At 47.1% G+C, this 22,435-nt stretch overlaps 1 protein-coding gene across 1 annotated transcript in view; it reads left to right on the top strand.

Moving 5' to 3' along the window:
- Positions 1-8,195: 8,195 nt before the first annotated feature.
- Positions 8,196-22,435, top strand: part of MAN1C1 (mannosidase alpha class 1C member 1) — a 127,876-nt gene continuing 113,636 nt past the window's right edge. The window contains exon 1 of the mRNA XM_084874949.1: positions 8,196-9,641. Coding sequence (XP_084731075.1) covers positions 9,078-9,641 — 564 coding nt within the window. The 5' untranslated portion in view covers positions 8,196-9,077. The remainder of the gene's footprint in view (positions 9,642-22,435) is intronic.

Genomic DNA, 22,435 nt, shown 5'->3' with positions numbered 1-22,435 from the left:
AAAATTATTTTTTAACGGGATCATAGCCACAATGAACATGTCTCCTCTGCATTAACACTAACCAAATGCCTGCCCACGGGTTATCTCATTTAGGGTATTATGGGCACCCCTTACGGATGAAGAGACTGGCTCAGACAGGTGAGTGATGTACCCATGTCACCCAATCAAATGGAGAGCTGGGACTTGGGGCAACAGGGTAACTGAAATGCCCTCTTCAAGCTTCAATCTTTCTTCTCTTTCACTAATCAACCTTGAATCTTAAACTTGTTGGTTTTTTGCTTCTTTTAAAAATTTATATATTTATATATATTATTGATTTCAAAGATGAAGAGAGAGGGAGAGATAGAAACATCAATGATGAGAGAGAACCATTGATGGGCTGCCTCCTGAATGCCTCCCACTGGGGATGGAGCCCACAACCCAGGCATGCCTTGACCAGGAATCAAACCATGACCTCTGGCTCATAGGTCAACGGTCAAACACTGAATCATGCTTTTTTGTTTTGTTTTTTAGTTAAAACTTACATTTTATTTATTTGTTTTAATAATTCTTTATTGTTGAAAGTATTACATATGTCCCTCTTTTCCCCCCATTGACGCCCTCCAGCCTGCCCTCACACTAACGACCCCCCCTCCCCAGCCCCAGGCCTTCACTACCCTATTGTTTATGGCCATGGGTTATGCATATATGCGTACAAGATCTTTGGTTTATTACCTCCCACTCACCCACCCTCCCCTGCCTTTCCTCCGAGATTCCATCTCGGTTCCATGCTTCCATGCCTCTGGATCCATTCTGTTCTTCCGTTTATTTTGTTACTTAGATTCCACATACAAGTGAGATCATGTGATATTTGTCTTCCTCTGACTGACTTATTTCACTTAGCATGATACTCTCCAGGTGCTCCAGGCTGTCTGAAAGTGCTTCTTTTAATAATACTGACATTTGTCATGTACTGAGTGTAGTAATATTATTACTGCTATTTTTGTAGCCTAGGAAACTGAGGCTTCAACAGATGCAGTGACTTGCCTAGGGTTACACAGCCACCAAAAGGCAGGTCTACGAGATTCAAGGCTCCGCCCACAATGCTCTTTTGAACCTCTGGCTGATGGATCTGGTTCTAGAGAATACGTGGATGGCGTCATGGATAAGGTTTGAGGGAATTTCCCACGATGGTTTGGCCCATGTGGTCTTCACCCAGCAACACCTCCCTGATGCCTTGGGCCCTTCTCACCAGCCTAATCCCGGAAGGGCAGAGGCTCTGAGACCCTGCAGAGACGTTGGAGCTTCACTAGCCCACGGACAGTCACAAACAGACCCACCGACAACCCCAAACTCCTTGCTGTTAGCAAGTAGAACCAGATGACCAAATTATGCCAGGCTTACATTTTGAAGATACAAGTTTATTTCCTGCTTTCTGGGGAAATGGATGTAAGCTCTTAGAAATGTATTTTTATGAGATTCAAACTTTACATGCCCTTTAAAATGTACCAGCATCATAAATAATAATAATTAGCATTTAGTTCCTGCTATTTGCAGGCACTCTGCCTAGAACATTATCATGGATTATTTCACTCAGTCCTCACCATGTCAGCGAGGTCACTGTGACCCAGGACTGTGGGGGTGAGAAGCACCTTGACCCCTGAGTATGGTTGAGCGAGTCCCGAGACCCAGCGGCCTGCTCTGCCTCTACTGCAAGTTACTGATTTATACCCTCTGGTCCTGAGGTCCCGCATCTGCATCAGTCTACAATTCAGCTGGATGGTCTAGAAACGCCTGGAGAGGAGGGGCTTACCCCAGCCGTGCTGAGCCCAGTGCTTACCACATCAGGACTTCACCAACGCCGCTATTATTGTGATCGAGACAGGGACCACATCCTCAGAAATGACAGGTCCGAGTGTGCAGCCTGACAAATGAGAGTTCTCACAGAGACTCAGGACAGGGTATGTGAAATTGGAGCTTCCCTGGAAACTGAGTTACAAAGGTTTAGTTTGGGCTGCTAGCTTGCTTGTCATTAGGAAATGAGGCAACACTGATTCTTTTCATCTTTTTTATTAAAAAAAAAAAAATATTTTACTGACTTTTTACAAAGAGGAAGGGAGAGGGATAGAGAGTTAGAAACATCGATGAGAGAGAAACATCAATCAGCTGCCTCCTGCACCCCCCCGCCCCCGGGGATATGCCCACAACCAAGGTACTTGCCCTTGACTGGAATCGAACCTGAGACCCTTTAGTCCACAGGCCGACACTCTATCCACCGAGCCAAACAGGTTAGGACTGATTCTTTTTGTTTTTGGTCAGACTGGTTCACATTTCCCCAGTGCTCACTACCTCCCAGACTCTGCACTCAGACATTTACCGTTAGTTCCCATCACACCCTCCATGTGCTGGAAACTGTGATTATCTCCATTTCACAGACAGAAGACTGGAGCTTCAAGAGGTGAGCAATTTGCCCAAGATCTCACTGGTGGTAGGAGATTGAGTCGAGACTCAAAGCGGGTGCTCTGGGGTCCTCTTTCTTATCGCCCTGCTTACCCTTCTCCAGCATACGGAGGACCTAGGTTTGGGGTGGGGCAGATCCAGAACAAGTCTAACCCAGCCCCTGCTCACTTGGAGGATGGGTGTAACGTTGGCTTCAGGCACTTTAATAGCCAGTTATCTCATTTCATTCTCACATCATCCTTATGATGTGAGAATTGGCCTGTTTGACAGATGAAGAAATCGAGACTCTGAGAGGTCAGATAAGGTGGCCAAGGTCAAGTAGAGGATTATGTGGCAAAGCCAGGATGCAAACCCCGGCCTCTCTGACTTCAAAGCCTTGGCCTTAAGCCAGGGTTTCTCACCCTTGGCGCTGTTGACACCTGAGGCTGGGCAATTCTTTGTTGTGGGGGATGGGGGGTGGGCTGTTCTGTGCGTTGTAAGACATTGAATAGCTTCTTTGACTGCTATCCACTAGATGCCAGTAGCACTCCTCCAACCGTGACAGCCGAAATTATCTCCAGACCTGGCCAAATGTTCCCCGGGGGCTACATTGCTCCTGGCAGAGAACTCTGGTTCCTGGTTGACCCGGACACCCCTGATGCGAGGCTGGGGACTCTGGCAAGAAGAATTTAAAGGAGACTTTCATGGTCTTTTAAGAGTCTGAGGGGTGTGCTGGGCTCTGTAATCCCGAAGTCAGCCTCCGACTGCAGCCGCTGGAGTGAGCCTTGCACAGCCCGGGACCTCTTATCTGGGGACTGACCTGGTGTGCTCTCACCCAGCAGCTTCTGTCTCAGCGTCTCTCCCCGCCCAGGGCTGAATCTGTCTGGAGGCCATTAAGGAAGCTGCCTGATGATTATCTCTTGGCTCGACCTTGGCTTCATTTCTAGTCTTTGATTCTAAATGGGACTAATGACCATTTGAGATTGAGATTCTGCACCAACTGTCTAAGTGCCTTCCTGGGCAGACAGGAAGCCCTGCCTGGCTCACTGCTCTCATCTCAGCCAATGCCACGGTCCCCGGGCAAGTGAGAGGCCTGGGAATCGCTGCAGATGCCTCTCTCTATCAACATCTACTGCCAACCCCTTACCAAGTCCTGGAAATTCTGGATCCTAAGTCTGATTTGGATCTTGCGGTCCTATCCATCCCCACTTCCCCAGTCCAAGACGCCACAGACTTGCAATACCCTTGGAGGGCACCCACTTCGTTCACTCCTGCTTTCCATTCTGTTTCACACGGTAGCTAGAGTAGCTTTTTTAAAGAATGTGACTATGAATCCACCCACCCACCTACCCCTACACACATTCCTACTCCTGCCCTAAATCATCAGTGACATTTCCTGTCTCCATCATTCTCTCGATTGGCTTGTCTGTTCTCAAAAGCTCCATGTTCCTCCCACCTCAGGGCCTTTGCATGTGCTGACCCCTCAGTCTGAGTGTTCTGACTACCCCACTTTGCTTAGGTAACTCCACTCGTCCTTAGGGGAGGTCTTCCCTGACCAACCCGAGCCAGGGCCCAGCTCCATTGTTACACGTTATGATAGCAGCATTTCTGTCTCCTTCCTTTCTCTTATCTCAGCTTGCATACTTATTGGAGGGTTGCTTATTTGTTTTAACTCCTCTCCCCCATGAAATTGTAAGCTCCGCAATGGGAATAATGTGCTTGTTTTTGCTCATCATTATATCTCTAAAGCCTATTATATCGCGTGGAACATAGCAGGTCCTTTATACATACTTGTGGAATGACTGAATGAGCTCCTATAATCCAACAAGCCTGTGATAATTTCGCCTGAGGCTAGTGATCTTTTTCGGCCACGCCCTTTGCCAGCACCTGCTGTCGTGGCATTAAGAGATGGAGAGCAATAGACTGTGAAAGACAGAAGAGGGCCTGGAGCCTGACTACCTAGGTTCAAAATCCTCCCTCTGGCACTTCTCAACTGTGTGACATTAGTCAAGTTCCGTAATATCTCTGTGTTTTAGTGTCTTCTTCTGTACAATGTTGGCGATAATAGCACTTGTCTCATGGGTGGTTGTGAGGATCAAATAAGTGAGCTTCTATAGCATGCTTTTATAAGGGCTTGACACACAGTGAATACCCCGATAATCATACTTATCATCAATACTAGAGGCCCAATGCATGAATTTGTGCATGGGTGGGGCCCCTCGGCCTGGCTAGCCATTGGGGCTGATTGGAGCCTGCTGGGCTTGGGGAGGGACTGTGGAGGTTGGCCAGCCACAGGAGGTTGGATGTGGGAGCACACAACCACCAGGGGGCAGCTCCTGCATTGAGAGTCTGCCCCCTGGTGGTCAGTGCACATCATAGCTACCAGCCAGTCATCCAATAGTAATAGTTGCTTAGGCTTTTATATATATAGACTACAGGCCCGGTGCATGAAAATTCATGCACTGGAGGGTGTCCCTCAGCCCAGCCTGCCCCCTCTCACAATCTGGGAGCCCTCAGAGGCGGGAGGCAACGAGGTGATCAAGGGAAGGTAATGTCCCCATCACACTTCTGCTGCTGCCACAAGCCTCGGCCAGTCCTGGTTACCTGAGGGGACTGGAGACTCCGGAGGCAGGCGCACGGAGTGGCATGGGAGTGGGCCTGGCTGTGCTGTGCACCTGCCACCCTGGCAGGGCTGAGGGGACTGCCATCTTGTGGCTGTGGATGCCGCCATCTTTGAGGGAGTGACAGTCAATTAGCATATTCCCTTCTTGTTGGCTGTGGGCATTACCGTCTTTGTGAGGGCATGATGGTCAATTAACATATGCCCTCTTTGTTAGATAGAATAGATTATTAACAGAAAAAGAATGGGTTCTGGGACAAGTCTTGTTTTCTCTCATATTTACAAATTATTTTCTATGTGACTTTGGACAGATCATGTCATACCTCTGAGCCTCAGTTTCCCCATCAGTTAAAATGAGATCTCAAGGCCTACTCCAGAGAGGACCATTGTGAAGGTTGGATAGGATGAGAGTGAAGGACTTAGCCAGTGCCCAGTGCCTGGTATTCCCTTCCTAAGGGCTGAATTGGTGCTTGTTGCCTTTCAGACAAGCATTCCCTGAAGATAGGCTTCATGCCTGCCCTATTTAGGGCTGTTATGCCAAGCCCCTCTGTGCCTGGCACATAATAGGTGCTCAATAACCAGTTCTTCACTAAAAGAATGAGTGAGTCAGCAGTGAGAGGGACCATGCCTTGCTCATCTTTATGTCCTCTCAAGGCTAGTGTAATACTTAGCATCTAATTTCAAGAAATGTTTGTGGACAGGATAAATAGATTTTTAAAATAGCTTTCATTTCTGTGCCCAATCCCACTTGATTTTCTAAATTAAACTGAGAAAGATACCTGTTAATTGACTCTCAATATGTCTAAGTCTTAGTATTCTTATCTGTAAAATGAGGCTATTAATAGCCTCATAAGATAGTCTTGAAAAGTAAATGAAGCAATATGTAATTGATATAGAAAAGGTTAGTTCACTGTTATTCCCTATCAGGGCCTCAGTTTCCTCACCTGTGAAATGGGCATCCTCTTATTCATTCATTCATTACTCAACAAACACAGTACCCATATGCAAGACATTGTAGTTAAGGTCTAGGGCAGTTAGAGAGGTGAACAAGCCATAGTCCCTGCCCAAGTGCAAACCCCAGTGTCTACATCAATGATGAGAGAAAAATCATTGAGCGGCTACCTCCTGCACGCCTCCTAATTGGAATAAACCCACAACCCAAGCATGTGCCCTGAATGGGAATCTAACTGTAACCTCCTGGTTCATAGTCGACGCGCAACCACTGAGCAACACCATCTGGGCAGCGGCCTCATTTAATACCCTGGTTCACCAGCATACCACAGACTGGTCCAGTAAGCATCCAGTTCAAACAGACATGTCCTCCTGAGACTCAGCCTTCCTCCCATTCTCCTGGGTCCTACCTTCTCAGGGGACTGAATAGCGATTTCCTTCCTCTTTCATCATGGAATGTGGGGTACTTTCAAGGAAAGCGGGGTTCCTCCCTGGTTCTCCAGAGAAAAACCTGCTGCTTCTGGAGTCAGACCCAGAGAGGAAATGCTTCGGCATTGGGAATCAGGAGCGGCCAGGCCAGGTTTCTGGGCTCCTGTATCCAACTGGATCACATCCTTGTCTCTGATGATGCCAGGGAACTGACTACTGCCAATCAAACTCGGCAAGGACTGAAACATCTGAGTTAGGATTTGTGGGGTTGGAAGAAACTGTTCAACCCCGTGGCCAAATTATTTGTACCTGTTACCCAGACCAGCCTTTATTCCCAACTGAAAGAGATTTACATGGCCAGGGTATTTAAATATCAGGGGAGGGTCTGCTGTCAATGGCCTGGCCAGAGGTACAAGGATGTCTGAGTCCCTACAGCCCATCCGTAGCAGGCCTCAGGGAAGAAGCGAGATTTAGGAGGTGAGAGTCTGCCTGGGCCAATTCTTCTGTCGGGAAAGGCCTCCCTGCAGTATTTTCTGTCTCGTCAACGCTGCATTTCATTTTAAATTGCAGCTGAAAGCAGATATTTTCCCTCTTGCCTATTACACCTCTTAATTTGTCTCTCCCTCTGCTGTGATTTGTCTCAATAAAGTGTTTTGCATGAAAGACCCACACAGCACAATGCTGCTGTGCCCTGGGTGAGATTTAACGGGAAGGAAAGACACAGAGAGTCTTATGTCCCAGGAGGAAGGAGTGAGGCCTTGAGGTGGAGACACGGGTCTGGGCAGTGAGCACATGAGGGTGGACCTAGCTGTTGTGCATCTGTGGGTATATGAATGCACATGACAATAGTTGCACTAATATGTCTGTGTCTATGTATGCTTTGGTATAATCACTTGGTGTCCACACTTAAATTGTTATCACACGTGTATGTAATCCATGCATAGGAACATACAAATGCACATAAACACATGCAGGCATCTAGGTACCCACGCCACGAGTGTGTGGTCCTCTGTGCACACGACCAGGTCTCTTTCTTGCCCTTCTACCGCTGCGGTTAGCATCTCTCCCTGCCCCACCCTGGGGTCCTGGCCCGGTTTGGGGCTGAGGGAAAAGGAAGGCGGAGCAGTGGTCTGCAAAGAGTCCAGCCTGCAAGAGTCCAGGCCTTAACCGGCCGAACAGCGGCCACAGCTCCCGGCGTGGCCACCCCTTCCTCACAGTCGGCCACAGCAGCAGCACCACCGCGGCTTCTGCGGAAGCTCTGGGGTCCCTGGGCAAGTCCCCAGCACCCTGCCAACCTGGACTGACCCTGAGGGGTGAGAGAGGTTACCCATGGCTGGCCAGAGCCCTCCAGACCAGCCAGACCTCCTGCCCCCCAGGGACCAGCCACCAAGTGGCGGGGCGAAGCGGGGAGGTCTCGGTCGCTTCCAGGCCAGCGGACGCTGGGCACTAACCAATGGGCGACTGGGGATCCCTCCGAGGCAGCCAATGACCTCGCTCCGCTCGCCTTCCTTCCCCCCCCCCACCCCACCCCCAGCGCCCCCCCGCCAACCCCGCGCCCTGGACCGCTGGTGTCGATGGGACGCGGGGAGTGTGCACGGCGCCGGCCGCTGGAGGGGCGGGGCGTGGCTTGGAGTCCGGACCCGCTCCCACCCGCGCCGCGGCCCCGCGCTCCCTCCCGACTGGCGGCCAGCGGCCTGGCTGCGGCGCCGCGGCCGAGCTGGCCCGTGGGCGCGCAGGGGGCGTGGCCGGGGCGTGGCCGGGGGCGGGGCGGGGCGCTGTCTCTGGCTGCCGGGCTGCGGCGGCGGAGGCGGCGGGCGGCGGTGCGCTCGCGTGGGGCGCAGGCTCGGCGGCAGCGGCGGCTCAGCCTGCGGCGCGGCGGCTGGTCCGGAGCGGCCGCCGCGAGCACGCCGGCTGCAGCGGGGGAGGCGCCGCCAGGGCTGCGCGCTCCGCGGGGCCGGCGGGGACCGGGAACAGGTGATCCCCGCGCGAACCCGGCGCCCGCCCGAGTTGTCGGGGGCCAGAACCCCCGCTCCCGGGCGCAGCTGCTGCGGACGGCGCCGGGCTCCGGACCCCGGACCCCGGACCCCGGACCCGGGCTCGGGCAGCCCCTGCCCGGCGGGCTCCGAAGTGTGGCTCCCGCGCTCGGCGCCGTCCGCGGAGGGCAAAGTTGTGGCCCCCTGGCCGGGGGGCGCTCGGGGCGCCGCGGACACGCCGGCCTCGCCCCCGAGCCCGCGCTCTCCGGAAACGGCTTCTGAGGTGAAACTTTGGGCGGAGGGGCCCGGCGTGGCGGCGAGGCCTGCGGGCGCCTCTGCGTGGACAGCGGGCCCCGCGGACGGCATGTGACGGCGCCGGCTGCGGCGCGGGAAGGCGCGGGCCCGGGGCTCCGGCCGCGGCGGGCGGGGAGGCTGCGGCGCGCGGCGGCCCTCGCGGGCCCGGGCCCTGGGCCGTGCCGCCCGGCTCGCCCGGGCCCCGCCGAGGCCGCTGCGCCCCCGCCCCGGCGCGGGAAGACTCGCCCCAAACTCCCTGAACTTCCTTCGGAGGCCGTCCCCGGCCGGAGACACCCGGGGCCCCCGCCCCGCCGGCGGCGCCCCTCGACGACCGCCCTCGGAGCCGCGGGGCCGGCGGGAGCTGCCCGTCGCCAGCCCCGGGCCCGGCCACGATGCTCATGAGGAAAGTGCCCGGCTTCGTGCCGGCCTCGCCGTGGGGGCTGCGGCTGCCGCAGAAGTTCCTCTTCCTCCTCTTCCTCTCGGGCCTCTTCACGCTGTGCTTCGGGGCGCTCTTCCTGCTGCCCAACTCCTCCCGCCTGAAGCGCTTCTTCCTGGCCCCCCGGACCCAGCGGCCGGGCCTGGAGGCGGTGCCCGAAGCCCCCGGGCATCCCCCGGCCGGGGCGCGGGAGCCGCCCCCCAACCCGGCCCCCGCCGCGCCGGCCCCGGGGCAGGAGGAGCCCAGCAGCCTGGCCGGGCCCCGCCGGAGGAAAGGGTGGGCGCGGCGGACCCAGCCCCCCAGGCCGCGGGAGGAGGCCACGGCGGCCCGCAGCGGCGGCAGCAGCAGCAGCGGTGGCAGCGGCGGCCGCGCCGAGGCCCCCCAGGAGCGGAGCCCCCCGTTCAGCTTTGACTTCCACGCCTTCCGGAGCCGCCTCCGCCACCCGGTCCTGGGGACCAGGACCCGCGGCAGCGAGGAGCCCCAAAGCCTGGTGCAAACCCGGCGGGAAAAGATCAAGGAGGTAAGGACTCTCCTCCCCCCAAAGAGAAAAGATCCACTTCCCTGGGCCGGCTATCAGGACTGGTCCCTGGTCCACTCTAGACTCGCCCGGCACCCTCTGCACCCTCCTCTCCTCCCTCTCAAACTTCCCACCTCCATTCCCACCTGCTCACGTCCCCACCGTTGGGTTCCCTTAATGGTCCCTACCCCTGGCAAGTGGCAGCGGAACCACCGGGCTTCCTCCACCCCCAGTCTCTGGTCCTTCCAGCCCAAGCCCCAGTCTAAGTGGGCTCCACTCCGTCCTGTGGGGCTGCTAGTAGGGTTTTGTGCTGTTTCCAGTAAGGTTCTGGAATGGACATCCTATCTGCTTGCAGGAGTCCAGGGCCGTGTTCTTTCTCACTGGAAACCCTGACTTCCCCCAAAAGCTGCCTATACCTGGAAGCCCAGGGTTTGGGGGGCATTTGGTGCCCTGTAAATCTTTTGTAATCTGGCCAGTGACCTGCAAACCAGAGTGTGAGTGCATTCTTGCTAACTATTGCTGTCGAGCCTTGGAACAGTTGCACTTAATCGTATGTGATGCGGGAAGAAGTGATCAGTAAGATGGTAGTAACGTTACAGACGCTCCAGGATTATTGGCTTAACGAAGCGGTTCTTGGACTTGTTCCCTGTAGGGATTGTACTGGGGAGTGGTTTGGAAGGATCAACTTTGATCGGAATCTTAGTCTTAGTTTAAGAAGCCAAAAGCAAACGCAGCCTCACCGGGGCTTGAAGATCGTTGCCAGGCTGCCACTGGTACCTAAACAGTCTGCTCTACCACTGCTGGAGCTGCAGTGGGAGGTTTTTGCCCAGCCATGCACAGGGGGCTGCGGTGACACCCCGGGCCACCAGGGGGCCTTGGGCAAGCAGTGGGCCTAGAAAGGAGAGGATGCTCTTTCCTGGGCCTCTTTTCCTCTCCTTTCCCCCTCTTCCCCCAGGAACCCAGGAGGAAAGGGCTGCTTCTCTCTGGACTTCTTGGTTTGGGGCAAAGGAGTGAGCAGGTCTGCTGTGATTTCCAGGGGGAGGGCAGCCAGGTCAGGACCTGCCTGCTGAGAACTACTCAGCCAGTGGAGAGCCTACTTGTCCCCCTCTCCTTGTCCAGATTATCCTTCCCAGCGCCCACCTTTCCCCCACTCCTTGGGTCTGCTGCTACTCAGCTCTTCTGCTCTAAGTCCTGTTTGGAGACTGTCTTAATAAGTATTTGCAGGACATTTTGTGACATCAAGATAGAAAGCCACAAAAATGAGTCCTTGTTGTGTGTGTGTGTGTGTGTGTGTGTGTGTGTGCATTCTCACCTTTCAATTTGTGGAAATCTCAAAGGTGTGTGAAAGGCTGGGACTTGCAGTAGTTAAGGAGGGGTTAAGAAACTTGTCGAATACTCACCTGGACCACACATAGCCCCCTTTCTCAAAGCTGCCTTTGAGTTTCTGCCCTTTTAGACCTCCTCAAGAGGGCACTAGCCCCCAGGGAAATGATGTACACGGCAAGGATGCAGTTTTTCATCCAGAATGTCCAGAGCTGCCAGAGATTTTCAGAAGGATCCCCAGGTGTTCTCTGCATTTGTATCCGGATGTGTGATCTGTTTCTGAAAGCCTGGGGTTGGGGTCCTGGTGGCCTGGCTAGTGGGGACTTGGCTTGCCCCTCTGTACAAAGACAGCCTCCCTTGCCCGCAGAGGCTGTGGGCGGGACTTGCAGCCGCGGGGGTGGGGGGAGGTGGGGGTGGGGACTGTGCTTTGCAGGTGGGTGTAAAATAACACAGCGGGTGGAGGTCCGTGTTGGGTGCCACCTGCCTGGATCTTTCCATTGTGGCATCTCTGTGTGCCCAGCAGTAGTTGCAGGCCTACTTGCATTGCCTGAAGTTGATGTCCAATGAGCCCTCTCTTACTATCTTGAAGACCTTAAGCTCCTCAGAATGGAGCGGCCTGGACTGTATACATGATTATGTTTTGAAGCCTATTGCCTCTTCAGACTTCCTGAGTTTGGACTCCCCTCCTCCCCCAGCCCCCACTCTTTCAAACAACCTGAATAATGTGTGGCTGAGTTTTTGGTTTAACTCTTAAGCCAGAGTGATCTTGTTCCCTGGTGTCCTGCCTGACGGAATGCATACGACTATTGCCGGAGAATGTCTTTATTTCCTCCTCACTTAAGTTTCTACCTGTGCCATGCCCAGGGGTGGATCGTTTCAGAAAGGTGCCTGTTTTCATAAAAGGTATTGCAGCTTTTCTCTCCGGCTTGTTTATTTCCAGACATGGATTGATTAGACCCCAGGAGCAGAGGGGGAGCTAGCATCAGATAAAAAGGGCTCTGTTCTTATAAGATTAGTTTTTTGATGTTTTTTTTTTTTAAGTGGAAGTAAACATCAAGAGAGAGTCAGAGAGGTTGATAAATGAGAGTAAATGAAGACTGGACACTGTGCTCTAGAGCAACGAACTATAAACATTCTGCTTTGAAAAATGGACATGGGCACAGGTCTGTGCTGATAAGTTGGGTTAGAGCTGCATGCTCTGGTACATGCATCAGGAAGCAATCTGTCCCGCAACCCAACTATTTCTCCTCACTTTTCGATTTTGGAACCTTAGAGGAGGCAATGTGGGGTCAAGGGGAGACCCTGTGGGTTTGACAGTTTAGCTCGGCTGTCAGCTGTCTGACTCTGGGCAAGTCACTTCATCTCCTTCCTGGTCCTTATTTTTCCTTCTGTAAAGTGGGGTGAGGGAGAGGCTGACCACATCCAGGGGTCTTCAAACTACGGCCCGCGGGCCACATGCGGCCCGCAGAGGAGTCTGATCCGGCCCGCCAGGTTTTTTGGGCAGTGAGCGCAGCCGAGGTGTTACAGTAGGAATTAGTAGTTCATATAGTCCGGCCCTCCAGCTCTCTGAGGGACCGTGATCTGGCCCCCACTTTAAAAAGTTTGAGAACCCCTGATACACTCTTGCTCCCAGACCCGGCCTCCAAGATAGACTACCAGTCTTCTCTCTTAGCAGATGGGCTCTCCCCAGCTCAATGTTCAGCACGTCTTAGTCCCATGAAGTCAGGGACAGAAGTGTGTTGCTGCTGATGGTGCTGGTGTTTATGTTATATCCCTAACACCTAGTCGAGAGCAGACATTTATAGAGTTGATTAAGTTAATTATTCCTATGGCTCATAAATTTAAGTGTAGAGGTGAGATTGAACAGTGACAGATCCTCAGCTTGGGATCATGAAGAGTAAAGGGCTGGCAAAAATGTAAAACGGCTTGCTAGCAGTCTTTCCTTTCAGATCTGATGATGATCTAGGAAATTATTGTTAAAATTAGTAAAGAGACCTCAGCTATAGGTGGGATTCTGATGAATTTAAGTTCGACAGACTTTTCTCACTCATGACAAGAATTGGGGGTATATAACTTGTCAGGGTTACATCCCAATGAAGGCCGCCATTAATGACTATTGGTTGCTGAGCTGGGGAGCCTCAGTTGTCCCTTCCAGTGAAGGGGGCTTTTGTTGAAGGGAATTGAGCAGTCTGGGACAGTGAGTGTCAGAGTGGGGCTGCCCTTAGCCCTATGAAGAATATGGGTTAAATTTCAGCCTCATTCCCATCCCCTCTACCCTCACCCCCCACTCTATGTGGCAGCCCCACTAAGAATCCAACCTGTGTCACACTACCAACCCCAACCCAAGAGGAAAATCCCTATTAATCACTGTGCCTCAATTTTCATGGTAAAATGAACAGACTGGCATTTAGAGGATTCTTATCTCTCCATCACTCCCACCTGTTTACTGTTTTGTTTATGGATCTGCCCAAGCACCTAGAGTAGGGTATGGTACCTAGTTGGCTCAGACACTTGAATGAGTGGCTACAGAAAAAAAATCTATAAACTAACAGTTAAGGTTACTATGGCAGAGGCTGGCCCTTCTTCCTAGGGTTCTTAATTCTGAGTCTCAGAGTAGGGGGCCACAGCCAGATTTGGGGGCTTCTAAAAGACTCAAGAGATATTACAGAAGTGCAGTAATTTTCCAAGTCCAAGTTTAACTCTAAGGCAGTGGGGAGGGGGCAGCCATGAGTGAAATCTTTCATGCCTGGATAGCAGGCATCTGCGGGGTGCCCGAGTCGCCCTGGAATGCCTGCAACTTGGCAGGGAGTGCCCGGGCTCTTGCCGTCGGTGCCTGCTGCGTTAAGCCTCCAGGATATTGCTGGTTATGATGTGTGGCCATGTCTGAGTAAGTCATCTTGGCAAATGATCTTTGCTCCCCATTAATGGGCTGGTTCGTTAGTCATGTGTGGTTTCTCTGTATGTCTGATTTATCACCGCCAGTGTCAGGGACAGGTAGGAAAATTAAAAGGCTTTGTGTTCTTTGTAGCATGTGAATCTGAGCCTGTGAGATGTTAGGATAATTAATATTAGGAATGCCTCAGATTTACATAGCTTTCCTTTGAAGAGCTCTGTTTAAATTGCAAATCCATCTAATGTTTGATGGATCCCTACCCTGTCCTTCAGTCTTACTCTTGTCCTGCTCTATGATACATTTAATATGATAGGAAGAGTGGCCTCTAGTAACTGGGAAGGTCCCTAGGCAGATCCTTGCATCCTAAGCTCATTCACATACCTCATCCTTCCTCCTTAGAGCGGAGTACTGCCAGGAAAGCTTAGAACTTGTCCCAGCCAGGTGTGCAACTTACCACCTGCAGGCTGGGTGGATCTCACTTTCATTTTGAGTTGCGCCATCACTTGGGGGAATTAGGAGCAGACATTCCAGGAGCAATTGCTGCTGGGGCCTCAGATCCCTAACTTTCTTTAGTGTTTGGTGTAGACACGACTAATACAATGACTTTTAAAAGCCAGCTGCTTATTTCACATTGTAGTTAGCAGGGGGGTAAGAATATAAGTTCCCATGCAGTTTTCAGAGTGACTGATTTACATCCAAGCTCAAGAAATGCCTTTTCTCTAGCTTTCCCTGAAGACTGATCCATTACTCCACCGAAAATAAATATTGTGATAGATATCAGGCATACTTTGCTCAAAGGGACTTACATCTTTTCTCTTATTGAAAAGAATAAATCAGGCGTGCAGATTGGAAGGCCCTGTGTAGGGAAGCTGTTTGGTAATCTAGGTGGGCACCCAGCCTTGAGGTGCTGCCTCTGGCTAGGGGACGGTGCCTGCCTCTGCATCCTAAGCTGAGTCTGTGTTAAGAGAAGAGGTGGGAACTCTAGGAAATTCTCTCCCTACCTTGCTTTCATGGGTCAGGTCAGGAAAGCCTTAGCAAGGAAATGATGGACAGGATTCAGGAGAGTCGTTGCCTCAGGTGAATTCATGGGCATTTATTACATTTCTTTAAAAGAAGGGCCATGCACAGGGCTGGGAGAATGTCATAAACCAAGGATTATTATCATTCCAGTTCTGTACACCTGCAGTCAAAAAAAAAAAAAAAATCAAACAAAAAAACAGGCTCATCTAACAATAAGCCCTGGCTCTTAATTTCCCATTACCCTGGGGCCAAGGCCTTATGCACAAGTTTTTGCATAATTTGGGGAAATTTCAGCTTTCTTAGCTCTGTATTTTCATGGCAGGTGATGGTAGGAAACAAACTGGAGACTCCTCAAAGAAATTTGAGGACTCAAAATTCACCCTCACTCAGCTCTGGGGACTAGTTAATAGGTGAGGCAGCATACTTGGTTCTCTCTCTCTCTCTCTCTCTCTCTCTCTCTCTCTCTCTCTCTCTCTTTTTTTTTTTTTTAATTTTTAATCCCCACCTGAGGATATTTTTTCCATTGATTTGTAGAGAAAGAGTAAGATAGAAACAAATATCGAAGTGAGAGAAACACATCCATTGGTTGCCTCTTTCAAGAGCCTTGACTGTGGGGAGGGAGCCTGCAACTGAGGTACATACCCTGGAATCAAACCTGAGACTCTTTGGTCCGCAGGCCAACACTCTATCCACTGAGTCAAACCAACTAGGGCCATACTTGATCCTTTTAAATGCAGATACCACTGTAAGCCACACTTGCTTTTTGGTGTCTCCATTCCTGAAGAACAGAAGCTTTAGAAGATCACATGGCCGCGGAGTGATGGCCCACTTGAAGGTGTTTCTTCCTCTGAGGAAGCTGTATTTGAAGATTTGGGTTTGGAGCTCCGCAAACTCAGCAGCAGAACAGCAGACTACAAGGGGTCTGAGTATGTCTCTTAACTCTGAATTTCCACTAATTAAAGGCCAGGCAATTGTCCTTCTGTGTTAGCGCAGCACTGTTAGTGGTCACTTTTACCAAAGAAACTTTGACATACTGATTCGTGTCCTCCTTAATAGATAAGCAGTATTTACGCTCTTATTGGGAATGTTCTGGGTGTCAGCTGCTCCACAGGTGAAACTTACAGGCAAACAGTTTTCACTCCATAGCAACCATTTTCGAGGACTGAAGAATAGATTTTGCTCCTCTCCTTTCATCTCTGTCATAAAATCCACTGTGCAGTACAGCAATGTTCTATAGGGCATGAGGAGGTGCATAATAAGACTCTTGGCCTCTCAGTGCCTGTCCCTATGCTCCTTCCCAGTCAGTCCCCTGTCATCCACCTCCCACCACTGTTTTGATTTGTCACCAGAGATTAGTTCCACCTGTTCTAGAACTCCACTTAAATGGAATAGCACAATATATGCCTTTTTGTACAAGGCTTTTTCATGCATGTGGGATCAGTACTTCACTCCTTTTTATTGTGGAGATGTATCCTGTTGTGTACATATACCACAGTTTGTTCATCTACTGACCTGTTGTTGGACTTCTTGGTTGTTTCCAGTGTTTGGCTGTTATGAATAAGCTGCTATGAACATTGTATGTACAAGTCTGTGTAGGCATGTTTTCCTTTCTTTTGTGTAGATATGTATGTTTAACTTTAAAAGAAACTGGGACTGCTGAAACCGGTTTGGCTCAGTGGATAGAGCGTCAGCCTGCGGACTGAAAGGTCCCAGGTTCGATTCTTGTCAAGGGCATGTACCTTGGTTGTGGGCACATCCTCAGTAGGGGGTGTGCAAGAGGCAGCTGATCGATGACTCTCTCTCATCGATGTTTCTAACTCTCTAACCCTCTCTCTTCCTCTGTAAAAAATCAATAAAATATATTAAAAAAAAAAAAAAGAACTGGAACACTTCTCCAAGTAGATTATTTTATATTTCGACCAACAATGTGTGAGGATGTCTTCAGCAACACTAAGTATTGTCCACCTTTTTAAGTTTAGCTATTCTGTGTGATGTGTACTGGTATTTCATGGTGATTTTAATTTTTGTTTTCCTGTTAACTATCTATAGTGAACATCTTTTCATGTGTTTTATTTGCCATTTCTGTATCTTCCTTTTATGTGCCTATTAAAACATATTGCCCTTTTTTTGTTAAAAAAAAAAAAAAGCTCTTTATCATCTTATTGAATTCTAGAAATTCTTTACATATTCTAGATATAACTTCTTTGTCAAGTATATATGTATTTGCTCCTCTTCTATGGTTTATCTTTCCATTTTCTTAATGGTGTCACTCAGAGGGCAGAAGTTTCAAATTTTAATGAAGTCCAATGTATCAATATTTTTTATGGTTATTGTTTCTGTGTGTACTTAAAAGAAAATCTTGCTCTGGCCAGTTTGGCTCAGTGAATAGAGTGTTGGCCTGCAGACTGAAGGGTCCTGGGTTCAATTCCAGTCAAGGGCACATGCTTAGGTTGTGGGCTCAATCCCCAGTAGGGGGCATGCAGGAGATAGCCAATCCATGATTCTCTCTCATCATGGATATTTCTGTCTTTCTCTCCCTTTCCCTTCCTCTCTGATATCAATAAAATATTTATAAATAAATAAATAAATAAATAAATAAATAATAAAAGAAAATCTTTGCCTACCCTAAGGTCATAAAGATTGTCTCTTTTTATTTATTTTTATTTTATTTTTTAATTATTATTATTATTTTTTTTAAAAAAATATTTTATTGATTTTCCACAGAGAGGAAGGGAGAGGGACAGAGAGCTAGAAACATTGATGAGAGAGAGTCATTGATCAGCTGCCTCTTGCATGCCCTCTACTAGGGATGTGTCTGAAACTAAGGTACATGCCCTTGACTGGAATCGAACCCAGGACCCTTCAGTCCCGCAGGCTGACACTCTATCCACTGAGCCAAACTGGTTTGGGCAAGATTGTCTCTTTTTAATTCTACAAGCTTGATAGTATTAGTTTTGACAGGTCTCTCATCTATTTCAAATTAATTTTTCTATATGGTGTGAGGTAGGGGTTGCAGTTCATTATTTTCCACTTAGATGGTCCAGTTGCTTAGCACTGTTTTCTTTTCCCCATTGATTTGCTTTGATGCCCCGTTAGATTAATTGACTATATATATATATATATATATATATATATATATATATGTCATTCTGTTTCAGGACTCTTCTGTTCTATTGATCTATCTTAATGCCAATTCATACTATTTTTCATGCTGGAGCTTTAGTAAGTGTTAAGAACTTAAGGTCATCTGATTCCTTCATCTTTGAACTTCTTTTTCAAAATAGATTTGGCTATTACATAGGTGCTTTACATTTCTGCATATATTGAGAACAAGCTAATCAGTTTTTATGAAAATTCCTGTTAGGACTTTGATTGGATTTTCCTTGAATTTATAAATCAACTTGGGAATAATTGATTTCTTAACAGTATTGGGTTTATGAATGTGATATCTCTATTAATTTAGATTTTTTAAAATTTCTCTGAACAGTGTTTTGTAGTTTTTAATGAAGAGGACCTGAATATTTTTTATGCTGTTGTAAATGCTTTCTTTAAATTTTTATTTTTCAATTGTTGTTAGTATATAGAAATATAATAGATTGTTTTGTACATTGACTTTTCATCAAGTGACCTCATTGAATTTATTTATTAATTTTTAAACATTTTTAGGATCTTTTGTGCATATACTCATTTTGTCTGTGAGTCAAGACAGTTTTACCTTTTCCTTTCCAATGATTATGCCTTTCATTTATCTCTTGCTTCATTGCACTGGCTAGGCCTTCCAGTTCAATATGATTTTTATGATTGTTGATCATATGATTTTTATTAATATATTAAATAGATGTAAGAATTTACATCTTTGCCTTGTTCTTGATAGCAAGGGAAAAATGACTTTCACCACTAAGTATGATGTTAGGTACAGGTTTTGATAGATGCCTTTTATCAGATGGAGGAAGCCCCCTTCTATTCCGACTTTGCTGAGAGTTTTTATCAGGAATAGAATTGAATTTTTTCAAATGTTTTTCCCCCTATATTTACGGAGATGATCATCATATGATTTTCTTCTTTAATTCTGTTAATATTGTTGATCATATTGATTTTAACAAAATGTTATCCCAACATGCATTTGATTTTCTAGTATTTGATATTTTTTGCTTGATATAGAATTTTCAGTTGATTTTTCTTTTTTTTTTTTACATAAAAAACCCATTGATTTGTAACTTGCATTGTTTCTGATGAGATTAGGATATATTTCCTTGTGTGTAATGTTTCCCCCCTTTCTTTCAATGCTGTTAAGATTTTCTCTTTATCTTTAATTTTCAATAATTTGACTATGCTGTGCTTAAGTGTGGATATCATTGTTTATCCTTCTTGGGGTTTGTTGAGCTTCTTTGAGTAATATTTTTTTCATCAAGTTCGGAAACATTTTGCCCATATTTCTCTTTTTTTCCCCATAAAGAAGAAATTTTATGATTTTTATTAATATATTCAATTTTCTCACTGTTACTAACAGAATAAACCCAAAGTTTTTAGTATAACAGTTATGTCCTTCATCATTGATTGAGGTTTCTGTTTTTCTATTGTTGAGGTTATTACAGATGTCCCTCTTTCTCTCTCCCCCCGCCCCCCACCCCATTGCCCCAGTTCTGGCCCCAACGCAGGCCTTCGCCACCCTATTGTCTGTGTCCATAGGTAATGTATATATGCATATAAGATCTTTGTTTAATCTCTTCTTGCCCCCCAACCCCTTCCCTCTGAGAATCATCAATCTGTTCCATTTCTATGCCTCTGATTCTATTTTATTCACCAGTTTATTCTGTTCGTTAGATTTCTTAGTTGTTTATTTTGATTTTTAGATTCAATTGTTGATAGGTATATATTTGTCGCTATTTGTTGTTTATTTTTTTATCTTTTTCTTTTTCTTCTTCATCCTCTTCTTACAGAATACCCTTCAACATTTCATATAATACTGGTTTGGTGGTGATGAACTCCTTTACCTTTTTCTTGTCTGTGAAGCTCTTTATCTGACTTTCAATTCTAAATGATAGCTTTACTGGGTAAAATAACCTTGGTTGTAGTCCTTGCTATTCATCATTTTGACTATTTCTTGTCATACCCTTCTGGCCTGCATAGTTTTTGTTGAGAAATAGCTGACAATTGTATAGGCATTCCCTTAATTTGCTCTTGCTGCTTTTAAGATTATTTCTTTGTCTTTAGCCCTTGGCATTTTAATTATGATTTGTCTTGGTGTGGCCCTCTTTGGGTTCCTCTTGTTTGGGATTCTCTGTGCTTCTTGTACTAGTAAATCTTTTTCTTTCACCAGTAGGGGAAGTTTTCTGTCATTATTTCTTCAAATAGGTTTTCAATATCTTGCTCTCTATCTTTTTATGGCATGTCCACAATGTGAATGTTGATATGCTTGAAGTTGTCCCAGAGGCTCCTTACACTATCTTCATATTTTTGATTCTTACTTCTTTTGCTTTTCTGGTTGGGTGTTTTTTGGCTTCCTCACATTTCAAATCATTGCTTTGATTCTCAGAATCCTCTCCTGTACTATTGAATCCCTGTATATTATTCTTTATTTCAGTCAGTGTATGTTTAATTTATAACTGGTTCTTTTCCTTTTTTGTTTTGTTTTGTTTTTTGAGGTTTCTAGAAGATTCTTGAATAATCTTATAACCGTGGTTTTGAACTCTGTATCTAGTAGTTTGCTTTCTTCCATTTCTTTCATTTGTGACATGTTTCTTTGTCTCCACATTTTGGCTGCTTCCCTGTGTTTGTTTCTATATATTGGGTAGAGGTGCTATATATCCTTGAGTTGGTAGAGTGGCCTTTTGTAGTAAGTGTTCTGTAGGGCCCACTGACTCAACTTCCCCAGTCACCTGAGCTGGGATCTTTAGGTGCACTCCTTTATGGTCTGTGAGCACAGTTTTGTTGTAGTTGAGACTTGATTGCTTTTGGTGTCACTGGGAGGAATTGACCTCCAGGCCAATTTGCTATGAGGACCAGCTGTAACTACAGTGGGAGAGCTGCTGGGTAGGAGACACCCCTATGGAGCAGAACTTGCTTCATTGCGGCTTTGGTGCACACTGAGTCTGCCCCTTGAGTGTGTATCTTATGGTTGTATAGAGTTGTAATCTGCTATGGTCTGACAAATTGTTAAAAATCAGGACTGTTCCGTCAAAAGCGGGACGTCTGGTCACCTTATACATGTGTCTACTCAGTTTTTATGACAAACATTGTGAATACTACTTTTTTGAGATTCTAAATTTTAAGTAGTTTTTCTTACCCTTTATGCTAGGCTATCAGCTGTCAGAGCTTTTAGCTACCAGGATACCTGCCTCTTGCTGCTTTATTCTCTGCTCTTCCTATTTTGCTATTTTCTAATCTGCAGTTAGCTAGGAAACCATTCAATCTAGCTTGTTAGCATTATGTAAAGTACAAATAAGCAGACTTGAGTAGGTCTCTAAGGACTCCTGAATCAAGTGCAGAACTTTAATATACATATTTTAGTGTAGTTTAGATATTTAAAGATTCTTATTCATTTTTGGTAATTGGTATTAGATGCATGAAATATACTATTGTGTTGAAACCATGCCCTGAATAGAGACAATAGTTCTCAGAAGGGCTCCTAATTTCTGGTTGATGTCATCTTAAGTTATGTGTGCATATTTTTGCTTTTCTGCTTTTAGATGTTAGAAGAAATATTTGTTGATATTGTGATGTTCCAGCAGCCTCCATTAGTGTGACTTTCCTCTTAGGATTTTTTAACGTGTCTAATATTTTCTCTGGCTCTTTGCCTTAAGTCTAATGACGGCACTTTAAAATTTGGTTTGTAAATCCTCACATTAAAAAAAAAAAAGTACTGTTTGAGTAGGCCAAATAGCTGAATTACTGATCAGAGGGAAGCTAAATGTACAAGGCTAAAGGATTTCCAAGGTGCATCTGTGAGATTTGATCCCTTATTTCCCCTTGTTCAGGAAAACTCAGAATGAAATAAGTGTAATATCTTTTTGCAAAGGCTACTTTTAATTGCATTTGTCTCATTGGGATATGTGGGAGTTGAAAAAAAGTTATGTATCTCACTACTTAAGATCCTTCTCCCCATTTGCATTCGTAGAATGAGCCTCTCAGAGTTTAAACCTACATTTTACCAAGTAAATGCTGGTTTCCTGGGAAGACATTTTGGCGTCTTTTTGTTTTTCTGTACTTGTGTTCTTGACCTAAATTAGCAAGTCTTCCTCTTTTCCAACTTTTCCCAAAGACCCTCTTCATATCTTGTCCATGTCATACCTGACAGAGTTGGTGTATTCTTGGTTTTAATTATAAGAATCATGGGAAAAGAAGACTTTAGTGTCTTGCTTTCAGAACTGGATCTTTTAGAGAACAGCCTATCAAATACAAGCAAGTTTGCTACTTTAGATTATAAGGAAACCCCCTATAAGAAAGGTTCATGTATTGACAGAAAAAAAATAGAAGCTTGGTCTAGAGACTTCTAGCAGTTTCAGAAACAGGCCTTCCCAGGTGTATAATACTATGTAAGGGACTTCACACTGTCTTCATG

This window comes from Pipistrellus hanaki, assembly GCF_964339955.1.
Source record: "Pipistrellus hanaki genome assembly, chromosome: 2".
NCBI lineage: Eukaryota > Metazoa > Chordata > Mammalia > Chiroptera > Vespertilionidae > Pipistrellus > Pipistrellus hanaki.
Note: the sequence above shows the minus strand (reverse complement) of the source record. Positions and strands in the feature narration are given on the sequence as shown.